This window comes from Lepidochelys kempii, chromosome 8, assembly GCF_965140285.1.
Source record: "Lepidochelys kempii isolate rLepKem1 chromosome 8, rLepKem1.hap1, whole genome shotgun sequence".
Lineage (NCBI taxonomy): Eukaryota > Metazoa > Chordata > Testudines > Cheloniidae > Lepidochelys > Lepidochelys kempii.
In genome coordinates, this window is record NC_136387.1 from 46,565,123 (window position 1) to 46,585,063 (window position 19,941).

General features: G+C 47.2%; 1 protein-coding gene across 2 annotated transcripts in view; it reads right to left on the bottom strand.

Annotated features, from left to right (window-relative positions):
- Positions 1 to 16,898: 16,898 nt before the first annotated feature.
- The window catches only part of PRRX1 (paired related homeobox 1), an 82,701-nt gene continuing 79,658 nt past the window's right edge, over positions 16,899 to 19,941 (bottom strand). The window contains exon 4 of one of the 2 annotated variants that reach the window (XM_073358196.2): positions 16,899 to 17,828. In XM_073358196.2, coding sequence (XP_073214297.1) covers positions 17,690 to 17,828 — 139 coding nt within the window. In that variant the 3' untranslated portion in view covers positions 16,899 to 17,689. The remainder of the gene's footprint in view (positions 17,829 to 19,941) is intronic. The other variant, XM_073358197.2, reaches the window with a different exon arrangement.

The window sequence follows — 19,941 nt, forward strand, 5'->3', positions numbered from 1 at the left end:
AAAAGGACCCCAAATTGAAAACCAAAAAGTTTTGGTTGAACATAATATTTTGATCAGAGACTATCTTAGGAACTTACATGGCCCTGATTAACATAGTATCTCAAGGCCTTTAAGAACCAACAAAATTCAGCTTTGGTTTGAAATGAACTGATTTGTTTTCTTATTATTTTTCTGTCCAGCCCCTGAATCACCAAAAGCAATTACTTGCTCAGCTCTAAGCAATCTATCTATCTCTTTCCTATAGAGCAGCAGTTTTCAAGCTGTGGGTCGGGACCCCAAAGTGGGACACGAATGGGGTCGCCAAGTCTGGCATTAGACTTGCTGGGGCCAAGGGCTGAAGCTGAAGTCCGAGCCCCACCACCCAACCCCAGGTAGTGGGGCTCAGGCTTCAGCTTCAGCCCTGGGTGGCAGGGCTCACAGGTGGCAGGGCTTGGGCAGGCTCAGGCTTTGGTCCCCCTCCTGGAGTCATGTAGTACATTTTGTTGTCAGAAGTGGGGTCACAGTACAAGGCAGTTTGAGAACCGCTGCTATAGAGCCATCATAATAATGTCGAAGCCCCAAGAAATCAATTCCTGATATCTTTCAGGAGACTGGCAGGATGCTAACAAGAGAATTATTTGGTCAAGGCCACTGGAAGAAACATGTCAGGAAGGCAGACACAGTACGACAAAATCTGCGGGTGAAGTCAGTGGGGCTGTACAGGTGTAACTGAGGGCACAATATGGCCCACTAATTGGGGATGTGAGGTTGTGATGTCTATCACTCACATCATTCCTACATAAGGGAATCCAAGGATAACAGTGCACTCTAACCCGGAATCAGACTCCACTCGAATCAGTGTTCCAGTGGGTATTGGTTTGCAAATCAAGGGTCTGAATTCCATACATGGGCTGTACTTTGCACGACTTTCTCCAGTGTCCAACACAAATGGGCTCTTCCAACGCATTCCAGAGAGGGCCCTGATGAAGGATGGAGCCTGCAATCCAGCTTATTCACTTCCCTTTTTCAAACAAGCCCCTTTCATGCTCCAGCCTCTCTCTGGAGAAACAAAACCATTCTGTTTTGTACAGTCCTGGGCGGGCATGTGAGCTGAATGCTTTCGGATTCACAGCCACTGGAAAAAAATACCAGTTGCTGCAAACTTCTCTGCCTGCTAATGACAGGACAGACAAATCCAGGGCACCTCTAGAAAGGAAGGATGGTTCCAGTGGTTAAGGTGCTAGGCTAGGACTTGGAAGACCTGCGGTCATGTCACCAAGCCTCACTGTGCCTCAGTTCCCCACTCTGCGGAATGGGGAGAACAGCTGTGTCCTACCTCCTAGGGGTGTTGGGAGAATAAAGACAGTGAAGATGGTGAGGTGCTCATATACTCTGATTCTGGGGGCTAGACAAGGATCTAAGAGTCTGACAGTAATGATGCCAAGTGAGACCGGGAAAACTGATCAAGCCCTAAAAAGACAAGGAAAGACACAGCCCAAAGAAGGGAGTGACCTCCTTCAGATCCGGAAAGATACACAAGGCATTGCCCCAGCTTTGGTGCAATACAAAATGCTATCAAAGACTTGGCACTTGCTCACTGTGCTGGTGGCTTCCAAATGGGGCTGGCATGTGTTGGCAAGAGCTCTTACAGCTGGGGTGATTTCCCATCGAGCTGACTCCTGGGCAATGGAGTTTTACAGTCAGGGCAATTCTTCACTGACCAGCGCCGTGTGGGACAGCAGCAGAACTGTTTACACTGGCGCAGCTACATTAGCAATGGAAAAGCACCTACATTGCCTCTCCATTGCTGGAATTCCCACCGCTGCAGGGCTGCCCCAGTACTAAAAGCAAGGCAACAATATTGATTTAACTACAGAGATCTATCAAAGGGCAGCAGATGCGTGTGGGTTTATAGACATAAGCCTGCACCCTGAAATATGGAGAGCTACATCAATCTGACTTGTGTGCAGACCAGGCCACAGAGCTGGAGATGGAGCAAAGATAAGCAGATGAGGTGTGAAAGGGATATGATCTGCAGTATCTGGATGGTCAAAGACTTCAGCCCTTTGGAAACTCCTGAAATCATACGCCATAGAGCAGGAGACTGAGGATTTGCTCATTTTCCTGCTTTTCTGGTCTTGCATCCATGCTCTGTGGCTGCTGTTCCATGCAGACTGAGGGTCAGTTCTTGGTCCAGATATTGAATTGGTCCAGATATTGGTCCAGATATTCCCATTCTTCAGGGCTAATTTTCAGCATGAGGGCAGGGAGCTGACACTCAAACCCTGCCAACTGGTATCCTCGTTGCATTGGAACTGGGGTGGGATAAGAACTGGGACTGCATTTCCTTTTCCAGCATGTAAGGGCCTGCATCCTTTCAGCACAAGGAGCTGCATACGGGCCAAGGGGAGGCTTACTGGTTGAACAATGTGGGGGAACCTTGTTCTGCTTCCCATGCTGTACCTGGTCCATGGGTAAAGAGAGGACGTCAGTCTAGCATCTCTCACCCTGCAATTGTGGGACTGTGCTCCTCACCCTAGTTCACGTACACATTCAGGCCAAGTTCCATGGAGCAGCATCTCCTGACTCTCTTGACATCTTCTTGGAGCAGTGGTTGCTGTCCAGGGGGTATGCTCAGTGTCGCTCACTGGTTCCCTTTTAGTATCCCTGGCCTCAGTCCATGCATTTTTGGATTAGTTCCCCATGTTCTGCTGACCCAGGTCCTTTTTTGGCAACTCCCCTGTGGCTGAGGGGGTAGGCCATTGTGTCCATCGGTGAGGCTTCCTTCAGAGGCCGGGTCTGTCAAAATGGAGATCAAATAGGTCATCACTTTTCACCAGTGCCTACTCTCTCTCTTTCTCCACACACACACTTCCTGTTAAAAGAAGTTGGCAATACAAGGCGGACACATTCAATCCACCTACCTGATTACTGCTATGAAATCCAAGCTGCTCAGCGAGTCAGTAAGGAAGTAACTTGGGCAACAGTTGCCCACTGTCCCTTGTCACACTTACGAAGGTTATCAAAATAGGGGAGGAAATGAGAAAAAAGGAAGAGAGCCAGAGTAGACAAGGGTGAAAGAGCCAAATGGGAACGTGTTGGTAAGTGAATATCTGGGGGTAGAAATGAGGAAAAGCTGCCCACAAGAGAAAATAGGGAACAGCTAAAATTTCCAAAAGCACCTATCTGACTTAGGAACCTAAGTCCTATATAAAGTGACTTAGACACCTAGAATACATCTACACTGCAATAAAATCCCCCCAGCACCAAGTCTCAGAGCCCATGTCAATTGACTCAGGCTGCGGGGCTAAAAATTGCAGTGTAGACATTAGGGCTTGGACTGGATCCTGGGCTCTGAGATCCTCCCTCCTCGTGGGGTTGCAGTGCCAGGGCTCCAGCCTGAGCCCAAATGTCTACACTGCAATTTTTTAACCGCACAGCCCGAGCTCAAGTCAGCTGACCCAGGCTAGCTGTGTGTCTTTTATTGCGGTGTAGATGTACCCTTGGGAGCCGGTAGCAGCACCACCTACCTGCTCTGCATCAGGCTAGGCACTGCGCCATCTTCCCCTCACTCAAGCTGGCTCTCCCAACCTGGCTTGGTAGCGGCAGAGACTTGCTGCAGGGATGTGACTCTCCGCCCAAGTCATTAAAGAGAAAGTCCAGCCCTTCTGGGTATCCATCTCCAAAACAAACACAGAAGAGTCCAAGGTTGACCTCGCCCCTCACTCCTGAGAACCTGGAAGAGTTCTCTTCTCCTCTTCTCAGCTCTCCATTCAGCAGCAGCTCTCAGGGCTTCCAGCCAGCAGTTTCCCTTTGCTCTCCACAAGCTTCTGCCTTACCTCCCCCGCCCCGGAAGACTTGGTTTAGCCAAATGACCTCCCTGTCATGTGTCTCGGCTCATTTTCTCCACCTGGGGAGGTGAGTTAGGTGTGCCACATGTGGGGCTGACCCCATGTCCCCTGAGCAGCCCAGCCACCCTGTGATAGATGCTAAGTCACTTTCGCAAATGGAACTTGGGCCCCGAAGTCACTCGGGTGCTTTTGAAAGATTTTGTCTAAAACTCGAAGGCAAGGTACACAGTAAGGGATGAGGTCCAGATTCAGCTCACTGTGTACACGGTGCACTTTGGAACGATGTTGCACAGTAAAGTGCTCTATTTGTGGAACGATTACCAGTAACTGATCTGTAGAGACAAATCCCCCTGATGCTGGCTGTGGATCTGTGCACATGAATCTGAGTTCAAATCCTGCAGAGTTTGCGGAAAACTCCTTCTGAAACCCAAGCCCAGGCAGACGCCTCTTTCATGTCCCACAGCAGAGCTGTCTCGCTCCCCTGTAGATAATATGGCAGAGCAGTCTGCTACCTCAACTCAACAGACAGCGTCCTAGCTAAGTCCAACAGTCCAGATACATTGGGCATGTTTGCTTAGTATTTTCCTAAGATAATAGAACTTTATAGCTACTTGATGGTTATTTTCAGAGTGCTGCACTTTTCCACCAGCACTGAGTCAATGTAGAGGGTAGGGATTCAGGCCAGCCACTGGGCTACAAAAAAACAACCACCATCCCAAACCTCAACGCACACTCCAAACCTCCTCTGAGTTTGGAAAGGTTATGTTCCCATTTTCCCCATGCCTTCCAGTCTTAAGATGAGGCCAGAAGCAGCAGCAGCAGCCGTCTTACATCCACACAGCCAGATCAGAGCCTAGATCACAAACACACGCTTAATTTGCCAGCCAGAATGCCATTCCCAGCTCTGTTCACATGATCTTCTCTGAAGCTGACTCCAGCCCAATGGGCCACTTACATCGCCTGCTTCTCCCTTGGAGAGGTACATTTTGGTGTCACCTTCTGGTTTCTTGGGAGGTCGGAGATGGTGTTAAGAAAGGGCCCCTTTCTCCACACTCCCCATTTAAGAGAAGACCAGGATGGGTCTGTACCCCTTCTGTCTCCCCCGAAAGGCAAAGGTGCCTCTTTGCTTGAATCTCCACCTGGAGGGAGAAAAGTGAAGCAGGAGAAGCCAGAGGAGACATCCTCTTGGCCTCCCCTTCTCTTTCCAGGGGATGTGTGTGTGGGGAGGGAAATTCTAGCTGTAGCCCAAGTGCAGGATTCTCTTAGGATACCGAGAGACAGTGATACCAGGCAGATGTTCATAAGCACCCAGGTGAATAAGGAGCACAAATCTGACTTTCAAGCACTTTTGAAAATGCCACCCACAGCCTTCGTGAACCTGGCAGGTGACTAGTTCTGGGAAAGAAAGGCCAGTCTCTTCCCAGCACTCCTGTGTGCCGCGCCTTGAGTACCGGGATCAGCGGAAATCATCATCTATGGCAGAGATGGAACAAATGAAGCCTCCTAAAAGAAAGGAGCTTGCAGAGAACGCAGCTGCAGCACTTCAAAGCTTTCCTGGAAGCCAGTGGTACTGTAGGGAAATCCAAAAGGGTGACATTCTCCCCACTGCTACATATGGCCAGCCCAGAAGCACCAGAGATCTCAAATACATTCCAGTGGACTGCAAAGCGCTAGACAAGTCATACCAACATTTGAAGGACAGGGTGATCCAGATATGGACTTCCCTTGGGAAAGGCTCCTGGGGCCAAGTTGTCTGCTGGAGAAAAGCCACTGAGGCCAGTGGAATTATACTAGCAAGTAACATGGCCTCTTGGCTTTCTAAAAGGTGATCTGTCAGGTGAGGCCATTGACCATAACAATAGACCTATGTCACAAAGCTAAGTCATGTAACACATGGATTAATTAGTTTCCTTAGCTTTTTTCCCCTTTCCAGGAGGAGCCAAAGGTTCTAGGGGATGCGGACGGAGGAGCATGCTTATTGAAATGCCTTGTCTTGGGGCAGAGTGCCATTCAGGGCAGTTGTGTAGCATCTGTCCTTTGTGTTCTGACTCCCTCTGCACTTTATGCTGCGTAGTTTTTATCTGTATAATCAGAATACATTGCCATGGGATGAGATTCCATTTTTATTAGGCTAATTGTGAGTCTCTTTTTAGTATTTCCGGGACTCTTGGATTTTCTTACTGAGCGGAGACCTCATAATGAAGAAGCCTCATGTTGTTGCCTCCCTGTACATGTGCACATGTGTTTCCCATTAAAGCTTTCCCATTGAAAACAAATCCGACGCCTGTTAAGGCTGGAGTTAAAGGTCTGGATTTATTCCTGCATGAGCCTGAGAAAATGTTACACCACCAGATTAACTCTGTACTCACTGAAAGCATCTCCTAGGCATTGGACTTGTCTTTCCACACTTGATTTTCTTGGTCTAAGGCTTTTCAAAGTCGCCTAAGGAACTTAGAGACCTACTCTACGCCAATCAGATTTGAGCACCTAACTCCCATGGGCTTCTTTCACAATTGCAGATCAGGAGAGGACGGTGATGAATGTAAAAGAAAGTACTTTATAAATCATGTTCCATTTGTGTAAAGCAGGTTAACATTTTTTGACAGTATGCAGGAGGAAGAGATAGCTCAGTGGTTTGAGCACTGGCCTGCTAAACCCAGGGTTGTGAGTTCAATCCTTGAGGGGGCCACTTAGGGATCTGGGGCAAAAATTGGGGATTAGTCCTGCTTTAAGCAGAGGGTTGGACTAGATGACCTCCTGAGGCCCCTTCCAATCCTGATGTACTATGACTAAAAAAAAAAAAAAAAAAAAAACTTTCCTAACAAATGACAGAGTTTCCTAGAAATTGATATTTTTCACAGGGAAATGTTGATTATTGTGACAAAAAGAAAATCTGATTTTTCAATTGGAAAATGATAACCATGAACACTAATTATAAAATGTTTCCCTTTGACATTTTGAAAATATCAAAACTGTCAACACTTCAAATGTGAGACAAGGTGGGTGAGGCATCATCTTCCAATGGGTTACCCTCTGTTGATGAAAGAGACAAGCTTTCATGGAACTAAAGAAGAGCTCAAAAGCTTGTCTCTTTCACTGACAGAAGTTTAAATCTACATTTCAAAAGGTTTCAGTTCCCTGCCCTCTTCCTACCAACATTGAAAATGACAACTTTTTCCTTTTTGATATTTCCAAATAGAAATATTTTGGAATTTTTTTAACCCCATGGAAATTTTCAATTATTTTGACCTTTTGTTTCATTTTGGGACAAACCCAACTGCGAAATATCATCATTCCGAGTGGGATGGAAAGTCCATATTCAAAACAACACTATTCCTGAGAGAGAGACACATGCAGACAGAGACAGAGACATTCAATCTAGTAGTAAAAGACAGAGTCAGAGATGGGCAACTGTCAAAATGTTCCGGAGCCAAAAGTTTGGATGAGTTTCTGAGACTCATTCCAACTCATTCCTAAGCACTTCGGTCTTAGTATCAACTTAGACATTTTCTGAGATCAGTTGGCAATATTCATTCCACTTCTTTTGGCTCGCTAATCATTGCATTTAAATATAGTTTTTCATCTACAAAGGAGTAAATGACTAATTCTCACAAGGTGGGGCTGAGTTAGACTTAAACCACAGAGACAAGTGAAAATGCAAGAAAATAAATATGTTACCCTAACTGTTTCAAGAGTCACAACATTTTAGGTCATCTTTTTGGGAGTAATTTGCAGAGCTTATTTTATCCAAACCGAGAGAGAGAGTACAGAAAACAATTTAGCATTCGGGTCAGTCAAAAGGAGCATGTTTCTGTCTGTCTCTTTCTCATCTGTGGGTTTTGATTGTGTTGCGTTTTGCTACAGAATAATTCTATCCATTTGCACCTCTGCGCCACATGGATCCAGCCCTTCTGGCACTGAGTTAATAATCCAGAAGGATTGACAGTATTTTGGATTTTACTGGGTTTGGTTTTATTAACACAGAAATTTCCCCATCAAAAACATAATCCTGACAAGAAAGGCCCAGCCAGGCTTGGCCCACCTGCTCCCTCCCCTCTTTTATAACAAGTTCTTAAGAAACCAGCTGCAGCAATGAGTCATCACCCTCTTTACCCTTTCTAGCTAGCTCACTCCCAGGGAATGAGGTGGGTGTGTGAGGCAAACCTGCCTGCCTGTTTCTGGCTGAGGGGTCCTGTTCTCTGTACCTACAAGCTCTGTTTTAGACTGTGTTCCTGTCATCTAATAAATAGTGCCCTCCTCTTGAGTGCCTTTGTTTTCCCATCTAGGTTATCGGCCCTCATGCCTGTCTGACCGTGCTGCCCACAGATCCATTCTCTCCCCCGCCTCATCTGCGGAGTGCCCCATACTATTTCCTCCCACCTGCTGGTTCCTCCCCTCCCTGATGTCTCCCCAAAACTCCAGTGAGCTCCCCCACCCACCTTCTTCCACCTGCTGGTATCTTTCCTTTCCCCTCTCGAGAAGGCCCTATTTACTTTTCCTGTCAGCCACTTCCTCTCAATCTCTAAACTACTGCCCCTACCCAACAGGGAGTCAAAAAACATAAATGGAGGGATCCAGGCGCTAAACCCACAGGAATGTTCTGGGCTGGCCTGTCCATAGACCCACCCCTTTCCCCACTTAGAGAAAAATCTACGTGTTTTACTTGCATTGATGCCAAGAAATTCCATTTGAGGAGCTACAGCTAGCAGCTCTGGGTGAGACACGGGTGAGCTTACAGTCCATTTTCCCTGCCCTCTTCCTACCCACATTGAGACATAGTTAGCTGCATTTTTAGAGTTGTGCAGAAGGATAGTTGTATGGCAGGTGGGAATCTTTAGAATTAGAAAAAGGGGCTGGGTTTTTTTGGAAAATGAATTTTTTTTCTTCAGAAAAATTATTGACATTGTAGAAATGTTTCATCTTCTGTGAAAAATATCATGACTATTGCGTCAACATTTCCCCCACAATTTTAATAAAAAAAATTGTTGACATGCTTCTCATGGGTTTTTGGTAAATGAAAAATGTCAAGACCCCTTTCATTAATATTTTTAATAAAAAAATTTGGAGTAAAAACATCACATTTTAAAAAATATCTAAAAACGGATCCCTTTGACGTTAAAACCTTAAAACGGCAAAATTTCTCCTGAAAATATGCTTTTATTTTTTTACCAACTCTAGAAATTAGGGTGTGCATCTATTATAGACTCTAATCCAGTACCCAGTGAAGTCTGAGCCAGTGCCCCTGGAAGTGATTAGAAAGACCCAGTGAAGTCAGTGGAAGTAACAACCCAGGGCTGTTGGTGTTACAAGCGGTGGCCTGTACTGGGGACCCTCTGAAGCTCCAGGCTGCTCTTTCCAGGCCAGGGGAGAATGTAAGCCAGGCAGGCCTGCTCAGTGTGACACTGTCCGTCTCTAGTGGTGGCCAGGCCAAGTGGAGATCAATGATCCTGCTACAATCTTGGCTAAGAGACCACTTCTAACCCCAACACTCCTAGATGTGTTGTTGACAGGGGGAAATCAAACCTGGGACCCCTGGATCTTAAAACATGAGCCTCTGCTCTCTGAGTTAAGAGATGCAGCTCTTTAACCAAGGCTGTAGCAGGCTCATCAGTCTCTAGTTGGCCTAGTTACCAGTAGAGGAGGACAGAGTCCCATGCTGAGCCAGTTTGGCTGGCACCTGGACTTGTTAGGGGCTACTGCACGTCAAATGACGCTCACCCGATAATCCACCCTGTACTGTAGAAGGAATACAGTCCCCTTCGTTAATGTGTCCTACCTCCCATCCTTTTTTAACCAACTTACAACCGTCTTGAGAGGAAGGCTGGTGAGGTGATTACGGGTCTCTGGAGCTCTCGAATTTCTGTCTCTGCCCCAGGCTCCCTGAGTGAACTCATTTAATGACCGTGGGCAGGTCACTTAAAGCAGGCTTTTCCGAAGTGCCCAGTGTTGGCCTAACTCTGCTCCTCCTGAAGTCCGTGGTAAAACTGTTGACTTCAATGAGAGCAGAGATAGGCCAAGACTGAACACTGTGTCAATCCCCCACTTAATCTCTTTGTGTCTCAGTTGTGAAATACCTGTGAAATTGGAATGAAAACACTTCCTTTCTCCCATCCTTTGTCTGTCTGATCTGTTTAGACCATAAGCTCTTCAGGGCAGGATCTGCCTCTCACTGTGTGTATGTGCCACATCTAACACCATGGGGCTCTGATCTCAACTGGAGCCCCTAGGCACTACTGTGGTATAAACCATACTAGTAAGGCCATGTCTGCACCACAACAGCACAGCAGCAGTATGGCACCTGTAGTGCAGACATGGAAGCACATGTCCTCACCTCTAGGGTGCCCCCTTTTGCCTGGGCATGGCATTTAAGGGGACTTCACTTCTTGTTCTCCCCTTTGTGGCCACTTCCTTGGCCATGATGTAGGGTTGCCAACTTTCTACTTGCACAAAACTGAATACCCTTGCCCCACCCTGTGCCCCGCCACTCCTCCAAGGCCCCACCCTTTCTCTGAGGCCACACACCCCATTCACTCCATCCCCCCTCCATACCCTCACTCGCTCATTTTCACTGGGCTGGCTCAGGGAGTTGGTGGTGTAGGAGGGGGTGGGGGCTCTGGTTGGGAGTGCAGGCTCTGGGGAGGGGGCCAGAAATTAGGAGTTCAGGGTGCGGGAGGGGGATCCAGGCTAAGGCAGTGGGTAGGGATGACGAAGGGGGTGAGGGCTTTGGCTGGGGGTGTGGACTCCGGTGTGGGGACTCCGATGAGGGATTGAAGTGTAGGAGGGGGCTTTGGGTTTTGGAGTGTGGGAGGGACTCCAGGTAGGGGGTTGGAGTCTGGACTGTGTGTGAAGGCTCTGGCTGGGGGTGAAGACTCTGGGGTGGGGCTGGGAATGAAGGGTTTGGGATGTAGAAGGGTGTTCTGGACTGAGACTGAGGGGTTTGGAGAGAGGGAGGGGGATCAGGGTTGGGGCAGAGGGTTGGGGCATGATTGGGGATGAGGGCTCTAGTGTGGGGCAGGGATGAGGGGTTTGGGGTGCAGGAGGGTGCTCCAGGCTTGGACTGAGGGGTTCAGAGGGTGGGAGGTGGATCAGGGCTGGGGCAGGGAGTTGGGGCACAGGAGGGGGTCAGGGGTGCAGGCTCTTGGCAGTGCTTATCTCAAGCAGCTCCCAGAAGCAGTGGCATATCCCCACTCCGGCTCCTATGCGGAGGCACGGCCAGGTGGTTCTGTGTCCTGCCCCATCTGCAGGTGCCACTGCCGTAGCTCCCATTGGCCATGGTTCCTGGCCAATGGGAGCTGTGGAGCCAGTGCTTATGGCAGGGGCAATGTCCTGAGCCCCCTGGCTTCCCCTACATGTAGGAGCCAGAGGCGGGACTTGCTGATGCTTCCAGGAGCTTCACAGAGCCACGGCAGGCAGGGAACCTGCCTTAGCCCTGCTGCACTGCCGACTGGACTTTTAACAGCCTGGTCGGCAGTGCTGACCGGAGCCACCAGGGTCCCTTTCTGACTGGGCATTCTGGTTGAAAGCCAGACACCTGGCCACCTTACCATGATGGACAGTCGCAGCTGATGTCTTCTCCCATCTCCCTCTCTGGACTCTCTGTGGCTCTGCCCTCTGGCCAAGTCACGCAACAGTTCACTCCCTTTCTGGGGTAACAAAGGTCCAACTTAAGAGTCCAAATCACATGCCTAAACTAATAGTGCTTCTGTCCCTCTCAGGCACCATTGATGCCCTCTGCTTCTCAGCCCTGGCAGAGCATCTCTTGTCTTGCTTCTTCCCCAGCAGGATTCCCTGGCTGCTTCCCTTCACCAGGGACTCCAGTAGTTTGCCTGTGGGGATCTCCCAGCTCCTGTCACAGGCCCTAACTCAGGGCTCCCCCCACAGAAGCCTGCTGTGCTCCCTGTGGGTCTCTTTCTCCTGTGCTCTGAGAGGGTGACTCACCCTGACTTCCTCAGGCTCCTCCAGAGGGAGCTCCCCTTGTTCCTCCCTCCAGGGACTCCCCCTCTACTGACTTCCCAGCTCTGTTTAAGTAGCACGCTCCCTGCTGCACCACCACAGCTGCGGGTCAGTCTTTCTAACTAGGCCTCATCACACTTGGCTAAGGTCATTAATTAGCCCTTACTCTCCAGCTTCTCAGTGAGGCTGAGGGCTAGCTGCTAAGTCGGGGCAAGGCTGAGCACAGCTTGCCTCCAAGGGCCCTGTGACAAGATGCTTCCTACGGTGACAGAAGGTGTTTTTTCTGTTGATTCAGTTAATCCACCCCTCTAAGAGGTGATAGCTAGGTTCACAGAAGTTCTTCTATTGACCTAGCCATGTCTACACCAGCGGTTAGGCATGAATTTTTTCACAGCCCTGACCAACGTAGATAGGTCAAACTAGTTTTGAAATGTAGACCAGGCCTCAGTCTCCAGGAGCAGACCCTGGGAAGAAAAGTGACACTGGGCTCTGGTTCGACTGCCATTCCTCCAGTGCCCTGCCCTGGTGCTCTCTCCAGGCTAGCACAGCAGACAAAAATGCATGATAACAAATGGAAAGGGTGGCAGGGGCTCCATTTATTGAAAATGATCATTTCTATTCTAGTGCAAACATAGTATATTTTACATCACAAAGCAGGATATAATTTACGGAATATATTTTCACAAGATCTCAAAACCCCTCAGTGGTGTTTGCATCCAGTCCATCATCTTCCCAGTGTTTTTATTTCCCACCACCACTTAAAATTCCATACAGTCCATCACCACCTTGTTTCTGGACAGACCAAGGATGGAGAGTTGCTCATCAGTATTTGTTCATGAGTGTCAGAGGGGGATATGTCTCATGAACATGTTCTACCGTATGGGTCCCCAAACTTTGTGACACTAAGGGTTAACTAGGTAGCATCTAAGGAGCCCAGACAGAATGCACCTGGAGCTTCCACTAAAGCTATGGAGAGTTTCATGCCTTCACAATCAGGCCCCTAATTTGCTTGTATATTGATACAGTTTTATAAAATACAGAGTAAACACATGTGATCACACTATTGTGCTTTTGCTGGGTAGATGAATAGAAAATTGTTTGTTGGTTGAAGTCATCAGCAATGAAAACCTGCAGTTGATCAACTTTGTCCGTGGACTATATTTACAAAAGCTGGTGGGTGCTGAGTGCATTTTTGGATGTGGTGGTTTTGCATCTGGCCCTTGTCGGGATACTCCCACTCTGACCTGGTGGAAGTTTACCAATGGGAGGGTGAGAATCCAGCAGAAGGGACAACTTCACCAAAAATAAAATCCTTCCCGCCTGAATAATAAGGCAAAACCTGGAGACATTTCTATGGCTCCACTGCTGCATATACTTATGCATGCACATAACTTTACTCATATACAGTGAATGCGATTACTGTCATAGATGAAGTTAAGCATGTGCATAAGTGTTTTCAGGATAGGGCCTTAGTTAAGTCCTGGTATTTACAGGCATATCTCAGTTTAAGAGTGACAACAATTCAGGGAACACAAATTGGGCAACTTTGGTCCCTGGAGTTTGTACATTTGTCCTCTCTGAGCGGTTTTCCCACCAGCATGAGAAATGGATTCCTTTGCTGAGACTCAAGGTGATTTCTGCCTGCAGAAGATGCCTCATGGTGTATCAAACAGTGGAGAAGGGCTAGGAAACCACAAAAATGCAGCATTCATTGATTGAAAACTTTGGCCCAGATTCTCAGCTAGCATCTGTCTTCCATTGACTTCATCAAAGCCATGCCAATACATACCCACTGAAGATATGGCTCTTGATTTTAATTTGGATGTGAGTCCCCTCCCCCAAGCTCTGCTTGGCGCAGGATTGGGTGAGCTGAAAGTATCTCAAGTGTCAATTTAAAAGCTGAGAAAGAAAGGAAAGCGGAAGCTCTTTGGGCCATTTCCTAGAACAAGGGTCGGTAACCTTTCAGAAGTGGTGTGCTGAGTCTTCATTTATTCACTCTAATTTAAGGTTTCACGTGCCAGTAATACATTTTAACGTTTTTAGAAAGTCTCTTTCTCTAAGTCATTAATATATAACTAAACTATTGTTGTCTGTGAAGTAAATAAGGTTTTTAAAATGTTTAAGAAGCTTCATTTAAAATTAAATTAAAATGCAGAGCCCCCCCTGACCAGTGGCCAGGACCCGGGCAGTGTGAGTGCCACTGAAAATCAGCTTGAGTGCTGCCTTTGGCATGCGTGCCATACCCCTGTCCTAGAAGTTCACTACGGTGATTGGACCGCTCCACACAGCATCTAATCTCAGGAGTTCTGTGAAGATGAACCATCACCCTCCTTAACCCCAACACAGAAACACAGTTATCCAAAAGAAGACAATTTCTCGCTGCTGGGAAAACTCAGCTCCAAATTCATAGTTTAAGACACCACATAGTATTTTGTGCTGAGCTATTTCCTTTCATCTGAACATCTCCATAAATGAAGCCTCACAACACTCCTGTGCGGTAGGTAAGTACTAGTCTCCCCATATTGCAGAGTAGGAGAGCCAGGCACAAGAGGTGAAATAACTTGGCCAGTGTCACACAGTGAGTCGGCAGTGGACACAGCAGCTCAACCCGGGAGTCATGACTCCTAGTGCCCTGCTAGATAATACAATGCACCTCAGAAAATGGGAGATAACATTAAATGCTTTCCAATATTTACACTTTCTTGTAAATGTATTCCTATCCCCTTCCAGAATGTATCTGTAGGCTGGTGCTGGAAATAGTGGATAATTAAAGGGTCTCTTTGTTCTGGCACATATCTAAGTCCCATTGGTTGTGTCTACACAAACATTTTTCATTTAAATTTCTCCCTATTGCACTACCGTCCACTGATGGTAACAGCAGACGGAGGTTGAGTGTGGGCCAGTCACAGCCATTTTAACCACTGTGTTGGCTCAGTCTGCTCTGGGGGCTATGCCCCACAGTGATTTGAACACCAGTAATTGTTGATTGCTGTGCCACCAGCAGAATGGCACTTTTGGTAGCGTAACAGTAGTGTCATCCCCCAGGTAATCAAAAATCATGAGTCAGCCACCCCCAATAAATCGTAAGATCGACTTAAAATAATAATTCATAGAAATGTAAAACTGGAAGAGACCCCAAGAAGTCATCTGGCTTGTCCCCCCGCCCACACACATGAGGGCATTGGGTCCTGTAAATATTGGGTCCTTTTTCTTTACTGTCTAACTTTTGAGCCTTTAGGTGACACTTGGGTCACCCTGTCTCGCTTTTCTCCACAACCACAAGGGTTAGAATTTTGGGGGGGTGCAGTAGGGGGATGCTAAATAAAAGCTGAGATTTTCTTGCAATCATGTGACTCCAGGACCTGTGGCTTTAGGAACCCGTCAAATATCCAAATAGGGTAATGAGGGTCAGCAGCCTTTATGCAATGGTGGGAAGTCTGAAGCGGAATGCTTGTGCCGACTAGGCAGTGGCTGGCTGTACAGAACTCTTAGGGACATCTACAACTGTACATGACCCTGCTAGCTAGAGCTCAGAAGCTAAGCAGAGTTAGATAGAGAACTAGAGGGGTAGGACAATCTGCTTAAAAATCTGAACTGTTTTGAAGGGCAAATTCTACTCAAGTCGGAGGGAGGGACGGCAAGTCTATCTGACCGGCATGGCATGTGGACTCCTAAATGGACTGTCCTGTAAGGTTGGGCAGCACAGTTGCACCCTGGTGTTGGTGACTCAGCAGGAGGCGCTCATCCCTTGGATTCAGTCCTGAACCAATCCACACCAGAACACATGGAGGCGCCGTCTTTTAGATACAACCAAAATCCCGGCTGCATGGGGGATTAGCTCCTCACCTCATGCAAACCAGCCTAGCACTGCAGTCAGCGGAGCGACACTGTTTACACCAGCTAAGGATCTGGCTCTTGGTTCATATGCTTTTTGCAAGTGTTAAGCCTGATGCTCAGGCTAAATTCTAATTGATATTCTGCCTACATAACATTTCACCTTCATTTTAAATGGCTGTGCGTGGTTTTAGAATGGTGGGGCCCATTGCCAGACCAAAGCCACATTCCAGCCAAAAGGTGCCTGCTTCAGCACCTAGATATAGATCTACGGTACTGTTTGGGAAATGCTCTGCGTAGATATAATCATCAGATCAGTGCCCAATGCTTACTCACATCGAGTAATACCTTGAACGGTCCATTGACTTCAGTGGGGCCATTCAAGGAGCAAAGTTCTACTCAGTGTGAGCAAAGGTCTCAGAACCTGTCCCTCAATGGCTCTCCTTCTGTACATAAGTGTTACTCGGCATGAGAAAGGCTGGCAGAAGCAGGTCCTCAGGTTTCACTCAGGCATACTCCCACTGGCAGCAGCAAAAACACAAGGGGATCATCTTTCCCTCAGGACATATGCATGGGGGGAAACTTTCCAGGCACACATCCAAGACAGCTCCATAATGTTGTCCCTCCTCTCTCTAGACCCAGACAAGGTGGGGGGGAAGTACAGAAGGGCATTTGATAGGAATCTCATTCCTGTCTGAGTCTCACAAGAGGCAGGGCGTTTCAGGGGGAAAAGCACTGCTGGCCCCTGCTGTCTTACCTTAGTGTGGAATCCCTCCATGGTTGGAGAACCCCCTCTATCACCTGGCATGGTGCCTAGTGGATAGTCCTGTGTCTTCGGTGGATTTCCCAAGATCTGGCTGGATCTGAAGTGCTGGAAGGCCAGAGTCCTCACTTCTCTGGAGGAGCAAACCCTACTCACTCCGCAAAGAGAACCTCACAATATGTCTTTCCCCAGAGCCTTGTTGGATGGGTTTTCCCAGAGGAAGAGATGATCTAGCCCTGAATATTGACCTCCTGATTTGGATCAACTGGACCCTGAGTTTTGCCTGACTAAAGACACAGGGATTTGGCCGATAGCTTGTAATGTGCTGTGGCCTTCTGTGAGATGAAGTGTTCTAAGCATAAGCTATTTATTATTACTATGATCGTGAGCAGCATACGACCATAAATGGGAACCTGGCACTCCGTCTCTATAGAAACTTGGCTGGAGCACACACATCTTGAACGTTTTCAATGTATTTTTATTTTGTTTAATAAAAAACACCAACCAAGCTTGCATGTATATCTTATATATATAAATATATACAGTATATATAAAACAAATGCGTTTGGACAACACTTTTACCTGTGGCACAAAACATAAGGCATAGAAAGAAGCATAAGGCAAAGTCCTAATCTTTGAGCTCCTGAGCAATCTCCCCTATGCAGACGCGCACTCTGGCTTGAGAAGGATCTTCTCTTCTTTGGCTTTTCAAAGAGGCTGGGCCAGAAATAATCAGAAAGAGGCGAATAAGTTCTAAACTCAAGATGGCTGTGAATGAAACAATGAACATTCCAGACAACTGGACTAGAGGAACTCACCGCGTTGCTCAAAAAGCCTCCTCAGAGGCTAATGATAACGACTTTGCAGCTGCAGCCTTGCTCTGGAGTGATGGAAGGATACTTCGATCTCATGCGGATACAACGGAGAGGGCTTTGGCTTCGGAATTCCCTTTTCTAGAGTGAGCTGGGGCATAGGAAGTGAGGGACACGGTGCTGAACCTCAGGAAAGTCTAGGGGAGAAGTTCAAAGGCTGGATCGATAGGGTTTCTTTTGCAGTCACGTATAAAATAAACAAGAAGGATGGAATTGTCCTTAACTGAAGAAGCTCATAGTATACTGAGCAGAAGCGATAAACCTGACACAAAGTGGTGACATTATCCCACAAGGAAAGAGGAACACCATAACTAATTTGCAGTTCATTTTTCTCCTGCTTTTGTCCCAATAGTCAGTTCAGGGTTTATTTTTCAGCATGAGCAAACTGCTAAGCAGGACAGGTGTCATTTTGTTTTACTCTTTCTTTGAGACAGTGTTTAATTGACTGTCGGTACTTGGTTCCTCTGTAAACTATATTCCTTTGCTTTCAGTCTCAGGTTGGCAATGCTGTTGGCCATGTTCATGCCCTGGGCAGGGCTAGCATTGGTACACGTAGCAGAATAGGTAGCCATGGCGCTGTTGGGGTGGAGAGAAGAGGAGAAAAGAAAGAAAAACAAAATCAGAATCCAGCTGCAAATCAGGGCTGCATTGAACTCGGAAATCAGTCGCTAGGTGAGCGGGTGCTGGCGTGGGCATACATCATGATGTATAATGTTTCAATTATTGGGTGCAACATTCCTTACCATGACTGGACATTTTAGTAACTTGTCTTTTAGCGCACTGATGGATCACCCTGTTTCACGGCATTTCCCAGGCTACAGCCAGCTGAAGTCAAAGGGTTTTGAACCAGGCCCACAATGATCAGTTTATGCGACCAAAGTACACAAGAATGTACTACAAATAGTCACCAGATGCAAAGTTCACATCTAGAGCCAACCTTTGTCAAAGTTCAGGGGAGCTCAGGTCTGAGGTCCTGGTTCTAGAATATACCGGAAGGAACACACCTGCATTAGCAGGAAGATAGACTAGACACAGCCCTTTTCCACTTCTGACTTCTATGATTGGAGAGTCTTTCTAATGGCAGGTTTACCTTGGGAAAATTTGGGGGTTTACTACAGGTACGGGAGCAACGGTTTTGCCAGTGCGGTGCACATATTCCAAATTGCTGGTGATATTTCTAAGTGGCCGCACAAGTCAGAGCTGGACCCTTAGAATTTTACATGCAGTTCAGTTATATTTGCTGCTCGAGACAGAAACTTTCAGATGATCCAGAAGAGACCCTATTCCAGACCCATTTCACAGGAAAATAAACTCAGGAAAGTCCATTTTGCCACAAAGACCTGGATGGACTGTGCCGCCACTTCCTGTATGGAATGGCAAGCAGTTTTCTGTCAGCTGTGTTCGAGCCAAGTTTAGTCAGTCACTAGCGTTCATTGTTACATCACCTGAGTGGCCTGGCCAAGGAGTGAAAACTGAGCTTCATACCAAATGCCACCGAGAAACATAAAGAACAGACCATGAACACTCACATTTCTCACTGCCCAGCCTAGACACGGGCACGGTAGCAGTGCCATGCTTTAGCTTTAGGGAACACCATCTCCTAGACTACAGGAACTATTTGACTCAGCACATCCATTCGGACATTTTTTTTCTAAACACTTCCTTTGCATTTTTGGTGGGGCTGTGGGATAAGATGGACCTTTATCACCGGATAAAACCTCAGCGGCATTCCTATCGGGACACTTTACTCCCATGGTCCTGCTCCATTTTCTCTGTTGTCCCTTTTCCTGTTTAACTGCTGATTGGTAACTGTGAACATGGATGTGGCATATCCCTTTACAGCCACCGTACGGCTGTAACCTGAGATGTCTAGCACCAATTGGAGAACGAATGCACAAGGTGTTACAGAGTGTGACGGTAACTACCACTAAGGATCATGAGACTGCGGGTGCACCTGGGCAGCACATACATGATCTAACAGTCATCTCCCATAAGGCCTGACCCAAAACCTACTGTAACCAAGGGAATTCTTTGCCCTGACTTCCCAATAGCCTTTGGATCAGGTCTGTCAGCCAAACTGGCTTTATTACAAATGCTCAAACTGATTTCAACTCATATTAACTTTGTGGATGTAAAAGATACTCAGCCTGATGCAGGGAAATAATGGGGGAAAGAGGTCAAAACAGCATTAAGGATGAACAGCTTTGAATAAAATACAAACCCACCTGTACCTTTGTCCTGTATTGTAAATTTAAACCTTCAACCCTGAAGTTTTCCTGAGGTTCAATAACGTTTGGTTAAATTTATTATTAATATTTATTGGTATTGTGGTAACACCTAAGAACTGCAGTCATGGAGCAGGACCCCCTTTTGCTAGGTGCTGTACAAACACAGAAAAAAAGGATGGTCTCCATCCCACAGGGCTTGCAATCTAAGGGTATGTCTACACTCCTCAAGCTGACGTACCCACGCTAGCTTGAATCTGACTAGCTCGGGTCTCAGAACAGGGAAACTGTGGTGTCAGCATATCTGATCCTGCCTGGAACCCAGGGTAATCACTTCCAGGGCTAGCCCGTGCTGCCACAGCTTCACTGCTCCAATACCTGAGCTAGAAAGATTAAGGCAGACTTGGATATGTCAGCTTGAGCTGCAGTCGTACCCCATGATTGCAGTCTCGACATACCCTGTG